Below are 22,494 nucleotides of genomic sequence, written 5' to 3'. Positions count from 1 at the left end.
CCTGTGTTTAGAGTTATCTTTATTTTCATTTTGTGTAGTACTATTAACAGCTACCCTTCAACTAGGACAATTATTTTTCATCCTCCTTTTAAACCTTAAAATTGTTCTTCTATATTCCCAGTCATTATTCACCACAATTCTATCACATTGTTACTGAAGTGATAACACTAAATTGCTGAGAAATAAAGTCCAGTTCATAAAGTACTATTCACTTTCCTTCCATTCCTCCTCCTAAAGAGCACGAGAGGACTCTCTGCACTCCTACCAGCAAACACACAGAGCTAGCAGCATAGGGTCAAATCTTGTAAAAAAGGAAAGTAGATCTCAGAGATGGAACCCCTATAGACTTTAATGTTGGATTACATTCCACTCAGAGATAAAACAGTATAAATGTTTCTATTTAAAATGTTATTTCAACATTTGCACATATTACTTCTTTCAGAGATGGTTCCTGCATGGTTATTTAAGTAACTGAAAAGATTCAAGGTTCAGATTGTGAGTTAAAAAAACCCCAAAACTTGCAGTCACAAGTAGTTCCTAAAGTGTTCTCAAGAAATCTGAAAATAAAACATTATCAGTGTTCTTCATCCTGCTATCTTGAGTGACACAGAAAATTTTAATTTGCACCTTCCAGCAGCAATATATATCATTCACAATATCTTAAATATATGCACAGTTTTCAACTGCAACGCACATTTAAGTGTTACTACCAAAGGCAAACATACATACAGATGTACACTGTGTCATATTCATTTTAGAAGTGATAGGGTCTCTAAAGTTACTTTCGCACGGAGATCTAAAATGTTTCAGAATTATTGCAGACATCTTCCAATAATTTTGATTATTTTCTTTTACTCTTGATTGTACAGTAGAAACTGTGGCTTCTAAGCAAAATTATCTTAAATTTAAAATATCATGAATAAGATGTAGCTTCTGAACTGTAGCCGATTTGTATGGTTATTTGTATCACCATGCAAATATCATGACACCTAATACATTTTCTGACAATAACTCACAGTCAGTCAAAATTAGAAAAGTGTTCAAACAAGTCCCAAGGCAGATTTCAGTCCCTCTCAAATTAAGGAAGCAGAGATTATAAACGTTCTATGTAGGGAATAAGTTTAAGCAAGAACATGCAAAATGTTGCATTTCTGCAGATACTTACAAAGTTACTATCTGCATCCAAAACACATTGCTGAGGTCAGACAGAGAAATAGAAAGCAATGGGAAGAAGAAAAATGCATGACAGAAAATGCTATGAACATTTTCACTAACCTCTAAATCATTGAATATTCTGGGGAAAAGAAGCTATATAAGTAATAAATAAATTTTCTAGCTATTCATTGGATAGACCTGTTTAGGTTTCACAATACCTTCAGCACAGTGTCCTCCTAAACCAGTGCAATTCACTTACAGCAGACTGCTGGATCCTCATCGCTGCCATCAGAACAATCTGGGTGAGAGTCACAGGCTGATCCAGGCTCTGTGGACTGCCCATCAGTGCAGGTGAATTCTTCTAAGGAGCAGAGACCTGGTGGCTCTGATGGTGTAGCGTCCAAGAGCTGGATGCTATTCAGACAGACGAAACCTGCCCTGCTTTGGAGTGTTCCTTTAAACATAAGCTGTGGATTGTTACAATTAAAATATTTTCATTAACAGAAAACAGAGAGAAACTGATTTTTATTTACATAACCCAGTAATGTTTTATGTGCAAAAAGCATGGCATACTTTCCATTACAAAAACATAACAAATTTCAGATCAGAAGCTGAAATTTTGTATGACTACCTCAGGTTGAAATTCCTGAAAATTTTCAGCTAAAATGGTTCTACAAATTCCAAGAATGAAGTTAAGTAAAAGCCTATAGACTTTTAAAGAAAAACTCCTAATCTCATAACCATTTGGCTAAAAAGTTGCAATGCCCCTGTGCTTTAGAAGAGTAACTTGAAATGCATCATCCTAAAGATTCCATCTTCTGCTCTGAAGTCTTTTCAGAAGTTCATTTTGCAGATACCCAAGAGAAAAATTTTCAGTTACCCTCATAGGTGAATAAAATGGGTTAGGGACTGTTCTCATACACCAATTGGCACAGCATAGCTTACCAACTGTTACCTGTTTCACCACTTAAGATAAAATGGCTGTGTCCAGTCTATGCAGTGACATTGGTCCCTGCCTACTGGCAACCCTTGAACTGTTCCAGGCACTGTCTGGGAGATGGCCAATTTACTTGAGTCAAAACCTTGCTAGGGACCATGCTAATGTTTTAATTACACGGACTACCACTTGCCAATCTTGGGCCTGTGTCCTGGTCCCGCTTACTTTACTGCTATTGAATAGACATAGAGATTGAAGGAGCATTTCTCTCTCTGACACAGTTCCTTTGTGCTGACTAGATTTTACACAAGCTGATTTAGAGCAATGAAGTTTCAGAAGAACATCTCTTGCTCCTGGCCACTGTGGAGCCTAGCTCTGCTGGATCTCAAAGCAAGATTACCCAACTTGTGCTCTCCGAGTTTCTTTTATCTGAGCCAAAGCAGCAAGCAGGAGGAAGCAAGCTTGGATTCATCAGAAAGATGAAGACTGTGATTAAATAAAGCACTGAGAGACAAGAGCAGGAGTTGGAGGCACAAATCAAAAATGGAGTTGTGTGTTTTGACAGGCTGGGATGTGACCAGAGTGCGAGTCTCAGAAAGTAGTCATGTGCAAGAGGCAGAAAGCACAGTGGAAGGAAAGCTGGACAAGACTATCCAATAGAACAGAGGAAAACTAAGACATGATTTGGGGCATAAGAAGAAGGGTCTAACATACTCCCTGAAGCTTGGGAATTAGGCTGGAGTGAAATCTCAGGAAGCATTTTTCTTTCTAAGAAATAAGGATGATACACGTCATTATCTGCCACTGGAGACAATTTATTCAAAATAAGAAAAGCCTTCTAATACTATCCATTCTCTACCAGTTCAAACAGCAGAATGCTATGCTGAAAACATTACATAGTCACATAATCAAAGATAGTATCTTTCCTTCCTGAAGCACAAGTGATTCTTGCCGTCTTTGTACAAGAATGCATAGTTTGACTTTCTACATATATATGTACAAAATCAGCAGCCTTTTGTTAATTTATTTTTAGATACTATAGATAGTCTTATTACACATCTGGTTGTTTATTCACACTTGTCCTCCTGGGAAAAGTGGAGACAGGCAACAATATGTACCTATAACCTACTAGCTTGCTGAAATGCAATCGTTCTAATATATGTCAAAACGTCAATTCCTGCAGTGGGCTTAGTCTTTGTCTTTTCACAGAGATTACATTTTCAGCTGATTGTTGAGACAGTAAAATATGATGTTTATTTATAGAATTATGAAAAATAAATGTAAATGTAAAATTACTTTAAATAGAAACTTGTAAATTAACTTAAGAATTAAATAGTCGCAACTTTATGTTCTCTATGCCTGAAAATTTAAGGGGAAGATATTCTCTCACAATACCTGTTTACATCATTTCACTGAAATCCCAAAAACATCATTGACATCATCTCACTTAATAGCTTTGATATTTAAATGAGTTGGTAACACCTGAGATTAACTCAGATGACTAAGTAAAATATGGTGAGATTTGTATTCATTTTCTTGCATGTTATTAAAGACCAGCAGCTTCAACACATGACGTTTGTGTAGAAATTTTGTTGAGTTATAACCAGATCTATACTCATACTGAAGCAATGAATAACAGCAAGACTTTCAGGATACATATCATTTTAACAAATTTTTATGTTTCCTAGAAGCTTTATAAACAGTAAGGTAAAGCATCTTCAAATATTGAGCATATGCCTTTTTCATTCATACCTTTACTTTTTCTACCCTTGTTGGTAGCTGTATATTCACTTTGACCCATTCCTTCTTAGTCATGATGTTGCTTTCCCACAAGACACGTTCCTCCTGTCAAATGTAGAATACAATGTTATAAAGCTAACTTTTATTAATCTATAAATTATCAAGGCCATTTTTTATCCTCAATCTTTTCATATCCTAGCCAAATGATCACTATATACAAAGTTGCTTTATATGAAGAAATAGAACTTCACATATTCATTTGCAATCTTTGCACTGAGCTCTGTGGGAGAGAAGAAAAACAAGACATGTTTACTGTGATTAAACAGGCTAATAATGTAATTATCAGGAGTTGGCTTGGTAAAATTAAAGTGAATTAATATGTAAATTAAGCTATGTTATTGCTGAATTTAACAATATGTTTCCATGGTATTCTCTACATTAGTTTCTTTTTCATAAATAATTGCTTATATTATGTTGTGTTATAATTAGATTTAGTTTTCTTAGTACTGAAATTGGAGTCTGTCAATATTACCCAATCAACTGTGCTAAAATTTTTTTTTTAAAAAAAAGCTGTAAAGCAAGCAGGCAGAGTACTATCTAACAAGTCCTAGTCATGTTCTGACTTACTTCAATCCCCATTTTCACTCCACCTCCTAAGAATAACTGCAAGAGTGCCAAATAATGCCTTTATGCAAACACTCAAGCCCTTTTGATTCAATAATCTGTCCAAAACCAGTTCATGTTCATTCTACTTCTGGTCATGATCCTAACTGGAATACGCTGAGGACAGTACAAAGAAAAGAACTGTGGCAACGTGCACTTCATATACCTAAATAAAATCTTTTCAAGAATCAGCTCCAAAACAGAGCAAAACCAGAAATAGAGAAAAAAATGCAGGAAAAGTTAATATAGTCTATACTTACAAAGAGACTTACCATTCAAAGTATCAATACTGAGACCCCTTTCAGGATACTGTGCAAGGTACTGCTCATACCTTTTCCACAAAGGATATTGCGGAAATAGAGGCAGTTCAGAAAAAGATTCAAAGCAGGATAGGAGAAATGGAAAGTCGCTTATATGGAGAGAAACTGAAAGGTTAAATACAGTTTACCTTACAGGAGATGAATAAAAGGGGATACGACTGGTATGTGAAATGTTATCAATACTATAGACAAGGACAGTTATATTTTTTTTCCTGTCTTGCAATATAAAAAAAAGAGTAGGAAAATGGTGTCTACTGCTTGACAGACTGAGAGGTCTGAGCCAGCAGAACATGGTTTGTGACGAGTAGTCAATTACTTATTTTTCCCTACGAAGGCTTCAACTGTTACGACATATTAACAAAGCTGGAAGAATAGATCTCTATTGAATATGTGTTTGAAGATTAGTTTTAAGAGATCAAATCTGGATAAACCACATGACATACTTGATTAGAGAAATAAAAGTCAGCTGTGAGTTTTCATGTCAGTATAGGATATAAGTATTTGTCAATTTGTTCATGTGACAGATATTCAGCAAAAGTCTGTCAACGTTGAGGACACTTCATTCTGTGTAAAACTTGCTTCATTTTGCTAAATAATTCAGCTTCCAAAGAAAATCTATTAACATTATTAGCCTACAATAGCCACATATAAGACACAGAAAAGGATTATGTACTAGGAATCACACTGCATGGCAGGTTAAAACCACGCTTTTATGCCTGTCTTAAGTGTCTGCCTTTAGAAATACGTTAGCTAATGTATTTCCCCACACGTACATATATGAACCCTCCAAACACATTTGTATATCTTGTAGGAACACTCTGCATCTGCTGATTTTTTGATTGGATGCATCTGGGTACTATAATTTTGTTCACATTCAATTAACAGCTTGGATACCCATCCCCATGACAATCTTTCTCCCAAATTTACTTTAATAAAAACAGCTTGTAGCAGTAAACTTGAGTTTTCTGTGTATGTGCCAGTATCCAGACCTTCTAGGGTTAATTTTTCCACTGAAAGATGTAAATCACCTCAGATGCAACAACTTTTAAACCAGCTATTGTTCCATGCAATAGACATTACCCTCTGATTCTATACAGTTTTAATAAGCCAATGATATTTCCCTTCCACACAATGTTTTCTCTGCAGTATTCATTCTGCTTATCAGATTCTTCCACCTCTTTGGTACAAATGGGTTAACCCCTCTAGCTCATTCCTTGCATCTCTGGCTTTCTTTTAAAAAGTTGAATGTATTGCTTTTCCAGTACTTTCTCTTGAGATTTATTTTGATGATGCAGAGGAGCAGTTGCTCAAAATACCTTCATTCTATTCCCCTTATTGTGATACATTACTATCTATAAACAATTTTTTGTAAAGCTAAAATGGGCAAGAATTATTTCTTTTTCCTGCAATTTTTTTTGAGATAATGCTACTCGGATTTGAAGGATGGAAGAGACAATCAGGACTTTTTCTTATCAACTCCATTTATAAAATACAAGTTTCTTTTTATTTTTGACATTTACCTACAGCTACATTCACTGCTGTGCAACTGCACTCATCATTTTGTCCTTGCTTCTCTCATTTTAGAGAGTAATTTGGAACAAATGTTTATTTGTTCCCCCACAATGATTAATGGATCACCTTTAACTTCTGCAGAGGAGTGTAGTTGCACAGTTTTTGCAAGTGTTGCCGAACACTTACAGAAATTTTAGTGCATTAGGGTACAAGTACACTTGCACATATAAATATCAGTTGAAACTATCTTTTATTGTTTCATTTCCATCTGTTTTGTAAGCTATACAAGATGTAAAGATTAAGAAGGTAAAAGGAAGAAGCATAAGCCCATTACTTAATGGGAGGAATGAGTAAGTAATGAATGGCAAATTACAGACTGAAGGCAAAATTATCTTCTTTGGTTTCAGTTTTCACAGAAAACTTTAAAATTTATCGGACAGTTAATAGTTAATATTGTTAATATTTTATGTTAGTAAGTGTGATGGTGATTTTTTTTTTTTTCTTTGCTTGAGCAACAGCCACCAGTGGTGGTCAAAATAGCTGCATCTGGCTTAAGTTGGACTCTGGGAAGACAGATAACAACACAATAGCTAAGAGCTATAAATCTTGCTTAATAGCTGGGAGCTAGTTGAGCATGTGCCAGCCAAAATATGGCTAGTATGCAAATATGACTGTAAGTCAAAAGCCTTACTCCATAAATAGTGGAAGGCCCAGGGCCCGTTGAGCTCTCCTGCATGGCTCCGGGCTGCACACCAGGATCTTCCCTTGAGTAGGGATGCCTCTCAAGGTTACTCCCTGAGGCTCAGAGAATCCTTATTGCATCAGATACTTGGTAAGTGAATGGGGAATCAGAGAGCTGAAACTTTGAAGTCTTAGCTAAGTGACATAAAGGATTGATTGTACATATATAATCCTTTAGACATAAATTGTTGATCAAGTCTGGGACTAAGCATGGATCCAGCCACATCTAAACTCCCTCTGAGAAGGAGTTCAGAACGTAAGGGGGTCCTTTCCGAACCTCATGACTCAACAGGAAGGTCTCTCTGACAGTTTTGTCTGACCCTGTCCTCTATGCAGTAAATATTCAAGTGTGCCTTGCTATCAAATCTTGTTAAACCACTGTCACATTTACCATTGAACTTTGTTAACTTACTGTCTTATATCAATAAAATACATTGTTGCTTCTCTCTTGTGAGTGAAGTGCATGATTCCTTCCGCGACAGTAAGGCTGTTAATTTTGCCAAATACGAATGCAAATATGGATGAGAATAGAAGAACACTATTACAAACATATAAAAGCCAGAAGTACTGAAACTGGAAGGGAATCAGGAAGTTTTAAGTAAAAGTTACATAATGGAAGGAATATCTTACTATCAACAACTAACTCTGAGAACCTGGGGGGAATGTGAGGGAAACTAGAGAACTGGGAGAACAAAGGATATATATTACAGTGATGGGGAAAAAACAGACTATGCAATTATAGCCAATCAGCTGAAAGCTGACAATTTGTAAGACACTGGAACAAATTGCTAACAATCTTCTGGTAAGCAGCTAGAGAATTAGAAAGTGAGAAACCTATGTTAGCTGCTTCTGATAAGGAGCAAGTCACATTCAGGCAGTGTAATTTTTTTTTTTCATTGTAAATAGACTTGAAAAAGTAGACATTATTAAGGCTTTTAACATAATCTTGGAGGACATTCTATAAGAAAATTGAGGATATTTTGTGCAGATAGAATTACTGTAAAATGAGTGTACAAATAGGAGTGTGACCTTATTTAAAAGAGGACCTGTCAATAGCCCTCTATCAAACTAAAAGAAAATGATAATAGGGCTCTACATAGGTCTGTTCCAGGGCCTGACATAATTATAGTGCTGACTAACTGTTTGGATAGTGGATTGAAAAACAAAATTTCAAAAAATGTGTATAACACTAAATTGGGAGGAATTACAAGCACTCTGAAGGACATCATTAGAATTTAAAACCATCTCAGTATACAAAAACCAGTTTCAAATCAATAACACAAAGTTCAAAGACATATGAATCACAGTTAGGAAAGAAAAATCAAATGATCAAATGGAGTAGTATTAAATGAAGAGCAACTTTGCTAAGCCAGCAATAAAACAGGAAAAGCTGCAGATTATCATGGACTGCAAGTTAAATATAAGTCAATAACAGGTTACTGTTGACAAAAAGAGTCCGTTTTCCCTATCCTTCTTCATACCCAAGAATAATTTAAATTCTCCAATTGATGTCATAATGTCTATATTAGAAAATGTTCACTCATCTTTGGCCTCTCTGTTGAAAGGGTGAAGAAGGCTAGGTATACATTTGCAACATCTGTGGTGCTTGTACTCCAAGAACAGCACTGAAACTGTACATTCTATATAATCCAGTCTCCGTTTGTGTTAGGCCTGTCAGTGCTGGGACATAGCAAGAGTTATTCAGAGACAAAGCAAGAATTATTCAGAGACAAGAGGTTCTGACCAATAAAAAATAGTAAAAGGGGATGCAGGGAAACTGTATGGTACTGGACTGTGCAATTGAGAGGTCATTTTGAATGACAGTCTCCAGGACAACAGCCCTGTTGTCTTCCAGGGTCAGAACCAGCACTTGGCTCTCGCTTCTGTTTCTCAGTATTTGGCTAGTTTTGAAGATTAATTTGTTTTTAATAAACAACCTAACAATTCAGTAGCAAAATGTGTAAAAGCTACCCCTCTATTTCAGTTGAAGAAGTCTTAAATATGAGTCTGTAGGGTTTTGGTTTTGAAGCTACCAATAGAAGCTTATGTTTCTGAATGCTTTTCTGGCAAATTTTGCAACATGAGTAACTCATATCAGCTTTAAATAGGTCTATATGCAATAAATACACTTCTGACTGAAGGAGAAATTCAATAACTAAAACATCAAAGGGCTAAGAGAAGCTGTGGAAACAGAATGCACTGAACTGCTATAATAGCTGTTCTTCTAATGCATATATAAGGAGCTGTTTCTCAGTTAATTCCGTTTAGGCTCCCAATTCTATGGGAACTCAAATGCCAGTTTTCTCGTATTTTTGGCTCACAGAATTTGTGCTATTTTCAGGGAGATAAAACTCTTAAATTGGGTCCATTGATGCTACTTAGGTGAAACACTGAAATCAGTATTCTTATTCCGTCTCAAGATTGCCAAGGGCGTTATGCCTGGGAATTTATTGGCAAGTACTATGGCACAAATCTCCATGCATTCTGACCAGAACACTGATTATGTTACAATTCCCTGATACAGTAATGGGTCGTAGAAAAATACAACTATTCCCTTTTGTAAATGAAAAATGAGTAAGAGCCTGCAGTTGTTTTCATGAATAGTTGAAGACACAGTGGGACAGAAAGAAGGTATTTCCATTACCTGTTCCTATATTTAGACGCCTTGGTAGTGTTACACTTCAGGGCTTTTTGCATCTTATCTTTGTGAATGAAGTAGATCTGTCTTTTTAAATACTTGTATTGTTGGGTGATAATTCAACTCCAACATCAAGTTATGAGAGCCATTAACTTAATGAGGCCGGCTGTACTGCTCTTGCTTTCATTAAGTACAATAGCATCAATATTAAGTTATTAAAGAAGACTTTCAAAAGGGAGCACTCCATGAGCAGAAAGACTCTACAAGGCAAGGGAGGTAAGAAAGACAGAAATAGTTATCATTGCTTAACTAGCATTTGTGTTTCAGTTTGACACGGCTTTTTTATATACTAATAGGTAGAATAATAGGAAAATTACTGCTCTAAAACATGGGGAAAGCAAATTGGGTGGCTAAGCAAGAGCTTTCCAGACATCCTGAGCCAGCAACTTTCCTTTTTTTCTGTGTCTCCATAGAGAAAAACACCTATTTTCCCATTCCTAGAATGGAAAGATGGCTAAAAAAGTTGTTAGTATAGATTTTTCCCCTGAAATTCCCAAATTATTTAATTCTGTAATAGCTGGGGTTTGTCCTTGAAGTCTTATTGCAGAACATTCACTCATCAAATTAGTTTATAGCTGAGATGGCAAATACCCAGGTTTTACAATTGCATAGATCAGTGGAACAATACCAAGCTATTGTTTTGCACAAACTCACTTGGGGCAGGTATGTGCTAGCAGACATATTTCCTTGCATTTTGGGTGGTAACACCTGGGCTGCTGTATCTTTACCGTTTGAAAATGAATGCATGTTTCTTCTTACCTTATTAGTAAACAGTACTGCCTTGAGGACACTGCTATCTGCCGTGGAGTAATGAAACTGAAAATGGCAATTCTTGCTGGAGCAAAGACACATGGAGCTGTTAAGATAAGCACTTTTATATAATGCGTTGTCATTATCTTCCAACCACTCAAAATGGTCTGAAAAATATTTAAAAAAAAAAGGTGCACTTTTTCACAAAACTTTTTTTTTTTCCTCACTCTATGAACATAAGGACTACTTTCTTTGAATTAAACCATGGACCCGTCCTGGCAACAATGGAATGTGACCGTCATGCTGATGATATGACTTCGATGTCATGTAAGTGTTTCCTGTTAAAAAGATAGATATGTATCTTCATTTGATTCACAGATAGCCCCAGAAACTAAGAATTACATCAGCTGATAGTATCTTGACATTGTTACTTCGCATTTTAAAAGCTGTAAGCAGTCCTACATTCAGCACAGCCTCCTTATATTTACAATCATTCAATACCTTATTACAAATATATTTGGAAATGGCTTTCTTCCTTCTTTCACTATGGTTTCCAGAAAATATGATTTGTACAGTAATACTGTAGACTCTTCAAAATTTTAAAAAAAAAAAAAAAAAAAAAAAGTAGGTCGTAGGGGGAAACACTTCACCTTACTGCTGCAGGAGGCAGTAACATCTCCACCATGTAATCAAGGTCTTTATTTCTCAGCCAGAACTTCTACAACAAAATGTTGGAAGCATATTGTCTTTCCATCTGAAGCAGAAAAGCAATTTGTGCTCTTCTTGACCTACTGCCCCTTTTAAAAGCATTCCTACAGAGATCTAAGAGTACTCCATCCCCTCAGCAGTGTCTTTTATTTGTCAGAAATAAAAAGGCTAAGTAGTTTTAACCAAATATATCAGGTCTTTTTTTCCCCCTCCTGAGTCACTGAATATTTTGCTGCCTTCTGAAGCAGCTATTAAAATAATAAACAATGACTGATTAAAGGTCTTAAGTCTACTGTTTCTGTATTCACGTGTCTAAATACAACTTCTCTCAAATGCAGATGTTATACAGTTTATTTCAAGCTGAAGTGAAAAAATGTCATTTCACAAGGAAAACCTTCATTTTTATAAGGGACTACATTCTTTTCCTTTTGTTGCCAGTTTACTCTTTGTGTTATGCAATATTTTACACTCAAATATGTGGTTGCAATTGCTTTGGAATTAGCTTTGTAATTTCATGCCACAGCGGCTAACCTTGATATAAGAAAACATTATAGATTTAACCCAGCATTCTGTTTGACAGAGATCAACAAAGCATCTACACTTCTATGACTACTGCCTTGTGCAGAAGAGAAATATGCATTATTAGAATTTACACTACCTGTTCTTTATCTGACTTCAGAATTCTCTGATGCCATTATAAAACAAACCAATTTTACTTTCTGATCCTAATGACAATTAACATTCTTTTCCCTCTTTCAGTGTAAATTCCTGAATCTTTAAAAACAGGGCAAAGTGGAGTTGATATGATTTTGGGGTAAGAAAGCAAGTGAACAGCACTACATAAACAAAAGTTCTATGAAACATCCAGAATGATTGTGTGTCCACATGGGATACTAACTGCTCTTCAGGGAATACATTTTATGTAAGTATTGTGAATGCCTCTGAGGCAAATTGAGACCTACTTTCAGAAATAAAGACTGCAGAAACGCCTGTCCTGAAAATACTGATTTTTTAATTATTATTTTTTCCCTCTTCTCTATAGGATGTAAAAGTAGAACCATGTCAGTTTAACTGGACAGGCAATAATCTATGCTAAAGTACTTATTTGTTTCCTCTCTTCCAGGTTTTTTTTTTTTTCCTTTTATTACCTTTGGCGAACATTTATTGAGTAGCTTTCTAAAGATTAATGGTATCAGGAACATTTTTCTTTCATTTGTAACAAATTTGTAGCTCTTTAAGGTCTGAATTTCCATCAGTCCAATACACTGCTTAGCGTATTACTGTGTTTATGCTCTGACCTTCTTCACGTCTTGTTCTTTTGAATTTTCATGACTTTCTGTTTCCGAAGTGCCAAACTTCCCCATGTTTATGGAATTAGAACAGGAATCCCAGAAAAGCTACTTCATTCCTGTGATAGTAGGGCTATTGAGTCACAGAGATCTGTGTGTTTCCGGCAAGAGATGCTGGGATGATTGCCAGGATTAAGACTGTAGACTTTAGTATCTTTCCATAAAGCCTTTTATTTCCCCACGTGGCTGTTTAATCAAGTTTTAGATAGACAGTCTTGTTTTGTTCAGTTTTAAGGAAAAATTTTGTCTGTCGTAAGCAAAATCTTGGAGTCCTGTGGAAAGATAGGCTGCTGACTGCAATGGAGTCCAACTAGAAGCAGACCTTACAACTTACTGATGAGGTGGCCCAATGTCTTAGGGCTGGGCTGGGTTAGTGAACCTACCTGTATCCTGCTACACTGAAAACTCAAAGCCTGTAAGTATTTAGCTGCTTGGCTCCATCTTAACCATTTTCTGACTCAAACCTTTTGTCACTCTTTCTGTTTTAATCCATGGGGTTTTTTTATTTCACAAACTACACGACTTTGAATCTATGTCACTAGTTTTAGAGTAACTGAGCCTTTAGATAAAACTGAACCACAGAGTGGGAATTTTCCTTTTCTGGCAAGTTCTCTTCCCAAGCAGAGAACTGTTCAGTCTGTGAACCAATCCCCTGCAACCTTCCCACTCAACCGTTTTAAGGAAAGAGAAAGTCAAATTTGAACTGTTGTTGTTGCTACTCTTTAAAGGTGAGTTTTCATGAACTCACAAGTCATGGAGTCATGGATGACATCTTGAATTAAAAAAAAAGAGAGTAATGTGATAGAATCACATAATTTAATTATTTGGCTGGTTTTTCATGCTTAAACTTGAGGGATTTTTATCATTAGTTATCTGAAATGTTGGGTTTAAAAGCCATAACAGTTCCTTTGATTTTTTTTGCATCTCATAATCTTTATTTTTATTATGCAGACAATTGGTTTAATTAGTTTCTTACTAAGGAAGTGTTACTCCAGATGTAGGAAACTAAATTAATCCAATGTAAGGAGAACGAACTATGGAAACTACACAGCATGCTGGAAATATAAATAAAGAAAACAACAACAACAAAAAGGTATTTTCTGAACAGTATTGCAGGAGAACATAAAACCTCTGTAAGAACATTTGACACTAGAGAAATTAAGAGAAAAAGTTACAGAGAAAGTGCCTACAATACAACAACAGAGAAAAGAAGCAATAAAAGAATAAAGAAAAAACGTCTGCTAAGGACAGAAAGTATTTTATTAAATTTAAGAATACCAGGAAAGGAGGATTATTCAAAGCCTATAAGCAATGCTTTCTTTATAAATATAACTGTCTAGACCTCTGCTTTATAATTTAGTTTCTTTACCTCTCTTCTATTTATAGCAGTGAAAGCTTTGATCAAAATCAGAAACTAAAGCTTAGTCAAGCTCTATTTGCATTGCAAGTTTGAGCCCTCAAGCATGGCATTTTTGCAGTTTGCACACCATATCTTTAGTTTTTAGAATTTTAGTTAATATTCAACCTCTTCATTCACGCCTCAACAAATCTGCATGAATGGAAATACTGAATATATTGAGACATGAGCAATCATAGTTCAGATTTTTGAATATTTTCCAATGTTAATGATGAATTAAATTCTGTGTGTTGTTTTGACAGTTATTTCTTCTCATATTTTCTTTTTTCCTTTATGACACGGAAGCACAGGGAATGTCCCCAAGCAGTTGTTTGTGCTATATGTTCAGCCTACTCAGCTACCTGTGAATATTTATACAATAATATACACCTATACAATAGGTGCCCAAGCACCTGTACAACAGACATTTCAAAATATGTTTTGTTCCAACAGACATTTCTTGTGACCTGGTCCTGTAAAAGCCACTTACAGAATTCTGGTATCTTTTCTGTTAGCACAATACTGCCACAAAAGGGGAATCCATACTTATTACTAGCCCTTGAGGTATCATACTAAGGTATGGCACTGATACAACACCTTTCAGAGAGATGTTTAAAATAAAATAGAATTAAAAGTCTCATTTTTGTTAGATATCCCAGTGAAAATTGAAATCCTTTTTTTTTTTAAAGAGAAAAATCTGCTTTACTAGTCTATATCCTCTCCATTGTACATGCTAACGTGCAAAAATTCATTTTGACTGTGTATACACTCAAGCACTTTTGCTTGCTATTCTAATTTGACTTACAGTTACTACAGTCTGTTGAAACACATACTAAAATTTATTCTAAAAATCTTTCTAAAATGAAATTAATATCTAAGCATTCATTCTGCTGCTATCAATGAGATGTACTCCACTTCTGTGAGCTCAGAGTTCAAGCAGGAATCTCCACGCTATCAGTTCTTCAAAGCTACATCACAAATTATATTATTACAACTAATGCTACTTAAACCCTTTGAAAGCAGTCTCAGTAGACAAGCCAAACACTTAGCTGACAAGGTGATTTCATTTCACATTACAACACTTAGACATTTATATCCATTAAGGTTTCAAAAACCTTTCCCATAAACTCATAGACAAGTACAACACAGTGACTTCAAAAACAAGTGTGGCTCTTTACTTCTGAAATCTGCAACTGGATTAATTTTATTGTTTTAAGGGTAATAAACTTTTTTGTATAATAAAAGTTTCTCTATAGCTCCCTTAATTAAAAGTCTAAAGTGAAATTCCTGACTGTATGCTCAAACATGTAGCACTACACAAGGAAAACTGCCAAGCATCAAAACCAAAACAGAAAAACCACACACAAGGGCTGTAGGCTTAGATGGATTAATTTAATTTCATCAAATTGTTGCATAGATCTCATACAAAGAATTAACTGGAGAATAAAGCAATTATTAGTTTATATGGGAATTCTTAAGTTAAAATCTTTCATGTTTTACCAGCACGTGTGTTCACAGTACCCTTACTAAATGGTCAAAGAAAAAGCTAATTTGGGTACATTAAAGTAAATTTAAGTACGTTTAAGTAAATTTCCCACCTTCAGTATTATTGCTCCAATCTTTCAGGAAGGAGCAGGAGCCAACCTTGTGCCCAGCCTGTAGTTGCGGCCACATAGCAGGCTTAGCCAGCCGATCTGAATGCCACTCGCACATGCCAAGCTCAAAACTGGAAGTCTGTGGTGCTAAAAGACAAAAGAAAAACAACGACTTAACTTCTTAAGAAGTCATCATTTATAAGACTACTTCCCATTAGAAACATATGCTTATTAAATTACTTGATAACATTGCTGCCTCTGGTTACTTCAAAAGACTTGTGTATCACTGAGTGCTGTCTAGTATTTCAGACTGCCATCTTTAATGATACCATTTTAAAACATCATTCCCTAAAGATGGATGCTTCTTTCAGAGCAATGGAGTGATATTTACATTAGCCAGTTGTTACAACATTCATGAATTCACTTCTGCAGAGAGAGTTGCCAGGAAACATAGAAAATTACATGTCATAACAAGAAATACCTATTTACTTTTGCAGATGATAGCTACAGAAAAATAATTTGTAACTGAGAGGTTAAACTCAGCAGCATCTCCATAATACTTGAAACAGAATGCTTCCTTTTAGAACCAAGAAGTTTCTGAATACATCACCGCATATTTTCAAGAACTTTTTAAGAGCAAATCATGTCTGACTATTCTAGCGCCCTTCTACAATGGAGAGACTGCATCAGTGGACAAGGGAAGAGCTATGGTTGTCATCTACCTGGACTTCTGTAAGGTCTTTAATATGGTCTTCCTCAACATTCTTACCTCTAAATTGAAGAGATATGGGTTTGATGGATGGACTGGATGGCTGTGTCCAAAGAGTTACAGTATCAATAGCTCAATGTCCATTTGGAAACCAGTAATGAGGGACCAATACTATCAAATATCTTCATTATGACACAACAGTGGGATGGAGCGTACCCTCAGCAAGTTTGCAGATGACACCAAGCTGAGTGGTGCAGTTGATATACTAGAGGAAAGGGATACCATCCAGAGGGACCTTGAGAGGCTTGAAGAGTGGGCCATGCAAACCTCATGAAATTCAACAATGCCAAGTTCAAGATCTTGCACCTGGGCCAAAGTAATCACTACTCTCAGGACAGACTGGGGGACTAACTGATTGAGAACAGCTCTGCAGAGAAGGACTTGGGGGTACTGGTGGATGAAAAAATGGACGTGACCTGGCAATGTGCACTTGCAGCACACAAAGCCAATTGCATCCTCAGTTGCATAAAAAAAAGTGTGGCCAGCAGGTCAAGGGAAGTCATTCTTCCTCTCTGCTCTCGTCAGATCCCACCTAGAGTACTGCATCCAGCTCTGGGGTCCCTAGCATAAGACAGACATGGACCTGTGGGAGTGGGTTTGGACAAGGGCCACAAAAATTATTAGAGGGCTAGAATACGTCTCCTACAAAGAAAGGCTGAGAGAGTTGGGGTTGTTCAGCCTGGAGAAGAGAAGTCTCCGGGAAGAGCTTGCAGCCTTTTCATTACTTAAAAGGGGGCTTATAAGAAAGACACAAAGAGGCTTTCTACCAAGATCTGCAGTGACAGGACAAAGGGTAACAGTTTTAAATCGAAAGAGGATAGATTTAGATTGCCTATAAGGAAGACATTTTTATAATGATCGTGGCAAGACACTGGAACAGGTTGCCACGAAAAATTATGGATACCCTGTCACTAGAAGTATTCAAGGTCAGGTTGGGTAGGGCTTTGAGCAATCTAATCTAGCGCAAGACATCCCTGCCCATGTCAGTGGGGTTGGACTGGATGATCTTTAGATGTCCCTTCTAACCCAAACCATTCTGTGTTTCTATTAAGTTTGAGATGCCAGACTGTAGCTGCAAAATTTTGTGTAATTAATAATGGTTACAGAAAGAAAGTAATGATTTTAAGCAGGATGGCACTACGATAATGCAAATTCCATTTCCTCATATTATTGCAGGAGAAAGGCAATCTTCTGGTTAAGACTTCTAAATAGCAGTCAGGGTGTCTCAGAGAAAACATGGAGATTCCTAACTGTACAGAGGAAACAATTTTATGTCAGTATACATAGACATTACTGTTTATTGCATCTCAGAGTTATTATGTTATTTACGTTACTGACATCTCAGTGATATGTCCTGTCCAACTGATACTACAAACCTCTGATTTCTTCCTTGTTCCAGTGTTGTAGAAACATGTGTACTTTTTTCAAACCATGAGTATCAAGTGAGAATAGCTTGTGGAAAGTTTATTTCCCATGGAAAACTTATTTGCCAGGGAAAATGCAAAATTCTAGAATGGTCTAGAAAAGGATGGACATTGTCAAATTTTGACATTTGAAAAAAGTTGCAAAAACACTCAAAAGGAATCAAGTTCTTCTTTAAACATTTTTTAATTATTGAAACAAAATATTTTGATTAATTCTGCATTTTTAAAATTTAGTTCTAAATATTTCTGAGGTCGTTTCTTTATTTTAACAATAATCTCAGTCTCTTGGGACAAAATACCCATTGTCCGCCAGCATGTCAGATAACAGTAAGATCAGTATTTTGGATTTTCTGACTCTCATCCCTGTAGCAGTTGCTCTGAAAGACCCTGCATCTGATTCTGCATCTGTGATATTAAAGGTAACATCTTTGCATGATTAGAATTAACTAAGGAATTAAGTTTGAGATTTTTTCAATTGAAGTACTCATACTAGATTTTTGTCAAAATTTATACATTATAAGTAATACATACATAATTACACCAGTTTTCCAGAAAAAAAAAACACCTAGCTTTGCAGGGAAAATATACCCCTTTTGCAGTATAAATTATTTCAGAAGGACAAAAACCTCATTCTCCCTTATTCCCGTTTCATGCCTTGGGGCTCTTTGCTTTCACCCCTATGGCAAGATCAGAACAACAATCTTAATAGAGCTCTTCACACATATAATTCATCAGGAGTCAAGAGGGAGTTCTGCAGGGCGATCAGACACTTGGATAAGAATATGAATTCTTTCAATAGAAGGTCTACTAAAGGTATAATTAAAGGAGATTTTGTATTACTTATGTCTTAAAGCATAACTTTAATATTTTCTGTTTGACAGCTAAAATATTTTTTTCTGCAGTACATATGCAATTGTGTAATAAAAAGCTGTGGTGCTTTTGAGTGATAACTGAAACAATCTGGCAGCTTTTGGAAAAACTACAGACTGCAGAGTATCTTAAATTGCTATATACAAGTTAGGGTTTTTTTTTAAATGCATGAAGTTTACTTTCTAGCAGACCAGAAAAGAGACTGAGGGGGCAGTTTGAGACAGGGGAGGAAGAAAAGGGAAGAAAAAGCTTAAAACTTAATGAAATTACATTTAAATTTAGCCATCACAGTTTGTATCAACAAACTCCTGAAAGAACAAATACTTAAGCTATTTTACTCATGACCCTAAAAGCACAGTCATACTAATGAATACAAATACACAGGTCATTTCATATGTGCGTTTAGACTGGGACTGAAAATCATGAAGGGTACTTTAAAAATGCAAATTTTAACTACAAGTTTCATGCAATTAAAGTGGTCTTCATTTAAAGTCTTCTTATGCAGACATTCCATAAGGACTAGAGAAAAATTTATTTCAATTCGAACAACCATTAATCTGACCTTTTGTTTTAATTGTTGGAAAATGTTCAGTAGTCAAATTCCTCTTTCAGGGAGAAATTAAGATCCTTTGACCATGTTTTTGCCTCCTATGAGCAATTTAGATGTTACCTAATGAAGCTGACTTTTCCTAATGAGGAAGCACAGGATAAGAATTGGCTTTTATTAGAATATACCCGAGATACTTAACAGTACAGCAGCTCAATCTGTATGTCACACAATATAGTTCAACAGCTGCCTTGTAAGGTAAGTTTAACATCTAGATTTATAAGTTCTCATGAGTACATCCTGTTTCTGTTTTGGTTTTGATTTTTTCATCTCTTTGTGAGGGTATTTCATCTGTAGAGATGATTTTTTTTTTAATTTTTTTTTGTTCGCTTTAGAAGCACTTTGTTTATGAAAAAAGCCAATGCATTTGTACAGAGAGATTTGTATCTTCCTGCAGGAACCGGTTAAGCAATTATATAGGTTGCTAGAATCTAGCCATGCATTTTTTTCCCCCTTTAACCTGTCCTTTCATATGCAGAAATCCTCCAAGGATCTGAAAGAAGTTGGGAGAATCACACATCTATCCTCTTTTCCTTGTCTGTTTCAAATTAACTTTTTCAAAGCAAGGACATCGTAAACTTACCTGAGTTCATAGACAAGTATGCCCAAAGTTTTAAATTAGTATCCTTGCTCATTTAAGTAGTGCTGCTAGAAAATCTTTACAAAACAGAAAAGCAAGATGGGCCCTGGCATGAAAATATTTATATGATATTTGCTTCTATATTTCTCCATTGTAAGGAAGTTGAAACATGAAGAGACTTAAATGACCAAGTTTAACTACCTGTAACTTCATTTCCCCAATATAGATCCCCGTTGATATAAAAATGTATGCTTGCCTGAATCATTACACTAGGATTTGCATCTCTCTTACTGTTATCTGCCTACAATTGCTTAGCACTCTAATATGTTAATAACCATGTGCATGTATTTGCAGTAATTTTTCCTACTGGGAAATCTAGTGAGCTTTGTTTTAGACCCCAGTACACAAAATCAATCATGTAACCTAGCTTGGTCTGTGTCAAACGCTGCATTCCATACCTCAAGCTAAATTTAAAGACTGAACCCTCAAGTGCTGTGCCAAAACTCAGAGGCAGGAAAAGAAAGGAAGTGCTTTGAATCAGGACTGTGCTCACCTGAGGATGTGATGTAGGTGCCACAATGCAATCTTCTTGTGTAATACAGAACAGCAAGCAATCTAATTTATGCTAGCATGGGTAGTTGGGTTGAAAAGAGAAACAAAAATACGTTGGGTCGAAAAGAGAAATAAGAAGTGTTTTGCTAAAGAACCCCAACATTCAGGGATGGTCTGGCTGCAAAGCTGAGTAGCCTGACATTGCAGCTCTTGGATATAGCAGAGTAGAACAAAATAGCCCCACTACACAGCTGAGGATCAGGATCTTTGTGCATTTAAAAATATACACAAGTGCCTTGGGAATCTCCCTAAAGTCAGCTCCAAAGCTTTTCCTAAGCTGGCTGAACACACTAATTCTTTGGCCAAAAGCAGTAGATCTTTTCTGCCCACTGAGGCCTTGCTGCTGTCCTGAGGAAGCTACTTTTATACTGTACCAGATTTCTTAAAGTATTTATTGTCATTCTTTGTAACTGTGTCTAGATGTGATGAGACAGATGATGGTTTAGGAATGAAAACAGGCCAGATGAAAACACAGAGTTAAGAAAGTTTTTGAATACCAAAAGGTTTTCCTTTGTGTTTTCTCTTCTAATCCAAGGGAAAGACAAAGTAAAAGGATCTGTCTCCTGAAAAACAGGTATTCTTACCACATGCCAGAGAACATCCTTCACTGAAAGTAATATCATCAATTGCAACAGTTTCATCTTGTCTCTGGGTCTCCACCATCCCCCAAAAGATAACCTGCAGAGATTAACAGCAAATCAACAAGAAATGGTATTCACCAGTGTCACAGACAAGAAAAAAAACCTTTCAAGGTATGCCAGTGTAGTCCATAGAGTTTCTATTAGAAATATGAGAACTCAAATCACGCACTTAACAATTTTGGAAGATTACCATCCTGGCTTTTTCATATACTTGTTGCTTGTCAGCACAGATGTATAGTCTAACCATCTAACTCAAGAGTGCAGTAGCATTTAACAGGAAGGATCTGACAGGTGTAATTTAAATTCACCTCAATTTACCAACCTCATACTTTTCAGTGCTATTGATTGTGATAGTATTTGCTTTCCACTGATTTTGCAGTTCTCCTGAAACTTGCCAGATGTTTGCAATATTATCTTCAGAGTGCTTTTGGAGCCCCACCATCAATGTTCCGCTCATTTGACTGATCCAGTAATAAAATGTAATCTAGGAAAAAAAAAGGTCTGATTATTCCAGGGAAGTACTGTGACAAACAATGAAATACAAGGACTATGCATCAATATACCTGGCAAACGTGTGCTTCGTCATTTGGAAGGAAAACATTGGTCCTTAAAGTTGCAGAAGAGGGTCGCATTTCAGAGGACAATGAGAGGAAATAAGCTATTAAAAGGAATGAAAAAGAAATCTTAGAAGCTTGGAGAAAAGTGTGGTGGGTTGACCCTGGCTGGAGTTCAGGGGCCCACCAGAGCCACTCTATTACTCCCCCTACTCAGCTGGACAGGGGAGAGAAAATATAACAAAAGGCTCATGGGTTGAGATAAGGACAGGGAGAGATCACTCACTAATTACCACCATGGGCAAAACAGACTTGACTTGGGGAAATTAGTTTGATTTAGTACCAATCAAATCAGAGTAGGGTAATCAGATATAAAAACGAATCTTAAAAATACCTTCCTCCCACCCCTCCCTTCTTCCTGAGCTCAACTTTACTCCTGAGTTCTCTACCTCCTCCCCCCAAACAGCATAGGGGGACAGGTAATGGGGGTTGGGGTCAGTTCATCCCACACTGTCTCTACCGCTCCTTCCTCCCCCAGAGGGAGGACTCCTCACACTCTGCCCCTGCTCCAGCCTGGGGTCCCTCCCACAGCAGACAATCCTCCATGAACTTCTCCAACATGAGTCCTTCTCACAGACTGCAGTTCTTCATGAAGTGCTCCAGCATGGGCCCCTTCCCAGGGGTGCAGCCCTTCAGACACAGACTGCTCCAGCCTGGGTCCCCCGCGGGGTCACAAGCCCGGCCAGCACGGCCTGGCCTCCGTTCTCTAGGGGGCCGCGGTTCCTGCCAGGATCCTGCTCCAGTGTGGGCTCTCCACGGAGTCCCAGCCTCCTTCACGCATCTCCCTGCTCCAGTGTGGGCTCTCCACGGAGT

At 36.7% G+C, this 22,494-nt stretch overlaps 1 protein-coding gene across 1 annotated transcript in view; it reads right to left on the bottom strand.

Annotated features, from left to right (window-relative positions):
* The window catches only part of MALRD1 (MAM and LDL receptor class A domain containing 1), a gene marked incomplete at both ends in the record, with an annotated part of 76,706 nt that extends 54,981 nt beyond the window's left edge, over positions 1 to 21,725 (bottom strand). Inside the window, 7 exons of the mRNA XM_009696788.1 lie at positions 1,415 to 1,622; positions 3,845 to 3,937; positions 10,526 to 10,683; positions 15,568 to 15,711; positions 21,011 to 21,104; positions 21,390 to 21,551; positions 21,631 to 21,725. Coding sequence (XP_009695090.1) covers positions 1,415 to 1,622; positions 3,845 to 3,937; positions 10,526 to 10,683; positions 15,568 to 15,711; positions 21,011 to 21,104; positions 21,390 to 21,551; positions 21,631 to 21,725 — 954 coding nt within the window. The remainder of the gene's footprint in view (positions 1 to 1,414; positions 1,623 to 3,844; positions 3,938 to 10,525; positions 10,684 to 15,567; positions 15,712 to 21,010; positions 21,105 to 21,389; positions 21,552 to 21,630) is intronic.
* Between the last annotated feature and the right edge of the window lie 769 nt (positions 21,726 to 22,494).

The sequence above is a fragment of the Cariama cristata genome, unplaced genomic scaffold, assembly GCF_000690535.1.
Source record: "Cariama cristata isolate BGI_N322 unplaced genomic scaffold, ASM69053v1 scaffold3043, whole genome shotgun sequence".
Lineage (NCBI taxonomy): Eukaryota > Metazoa > Chordata > Aves > Cariamiformes > Cariamidae > Cariama > Cariama cristata.
Note: the sequence above shows the minus strand (reverse complement) of the source record. Positions and strands in the feature narration are given on the sequence as shown.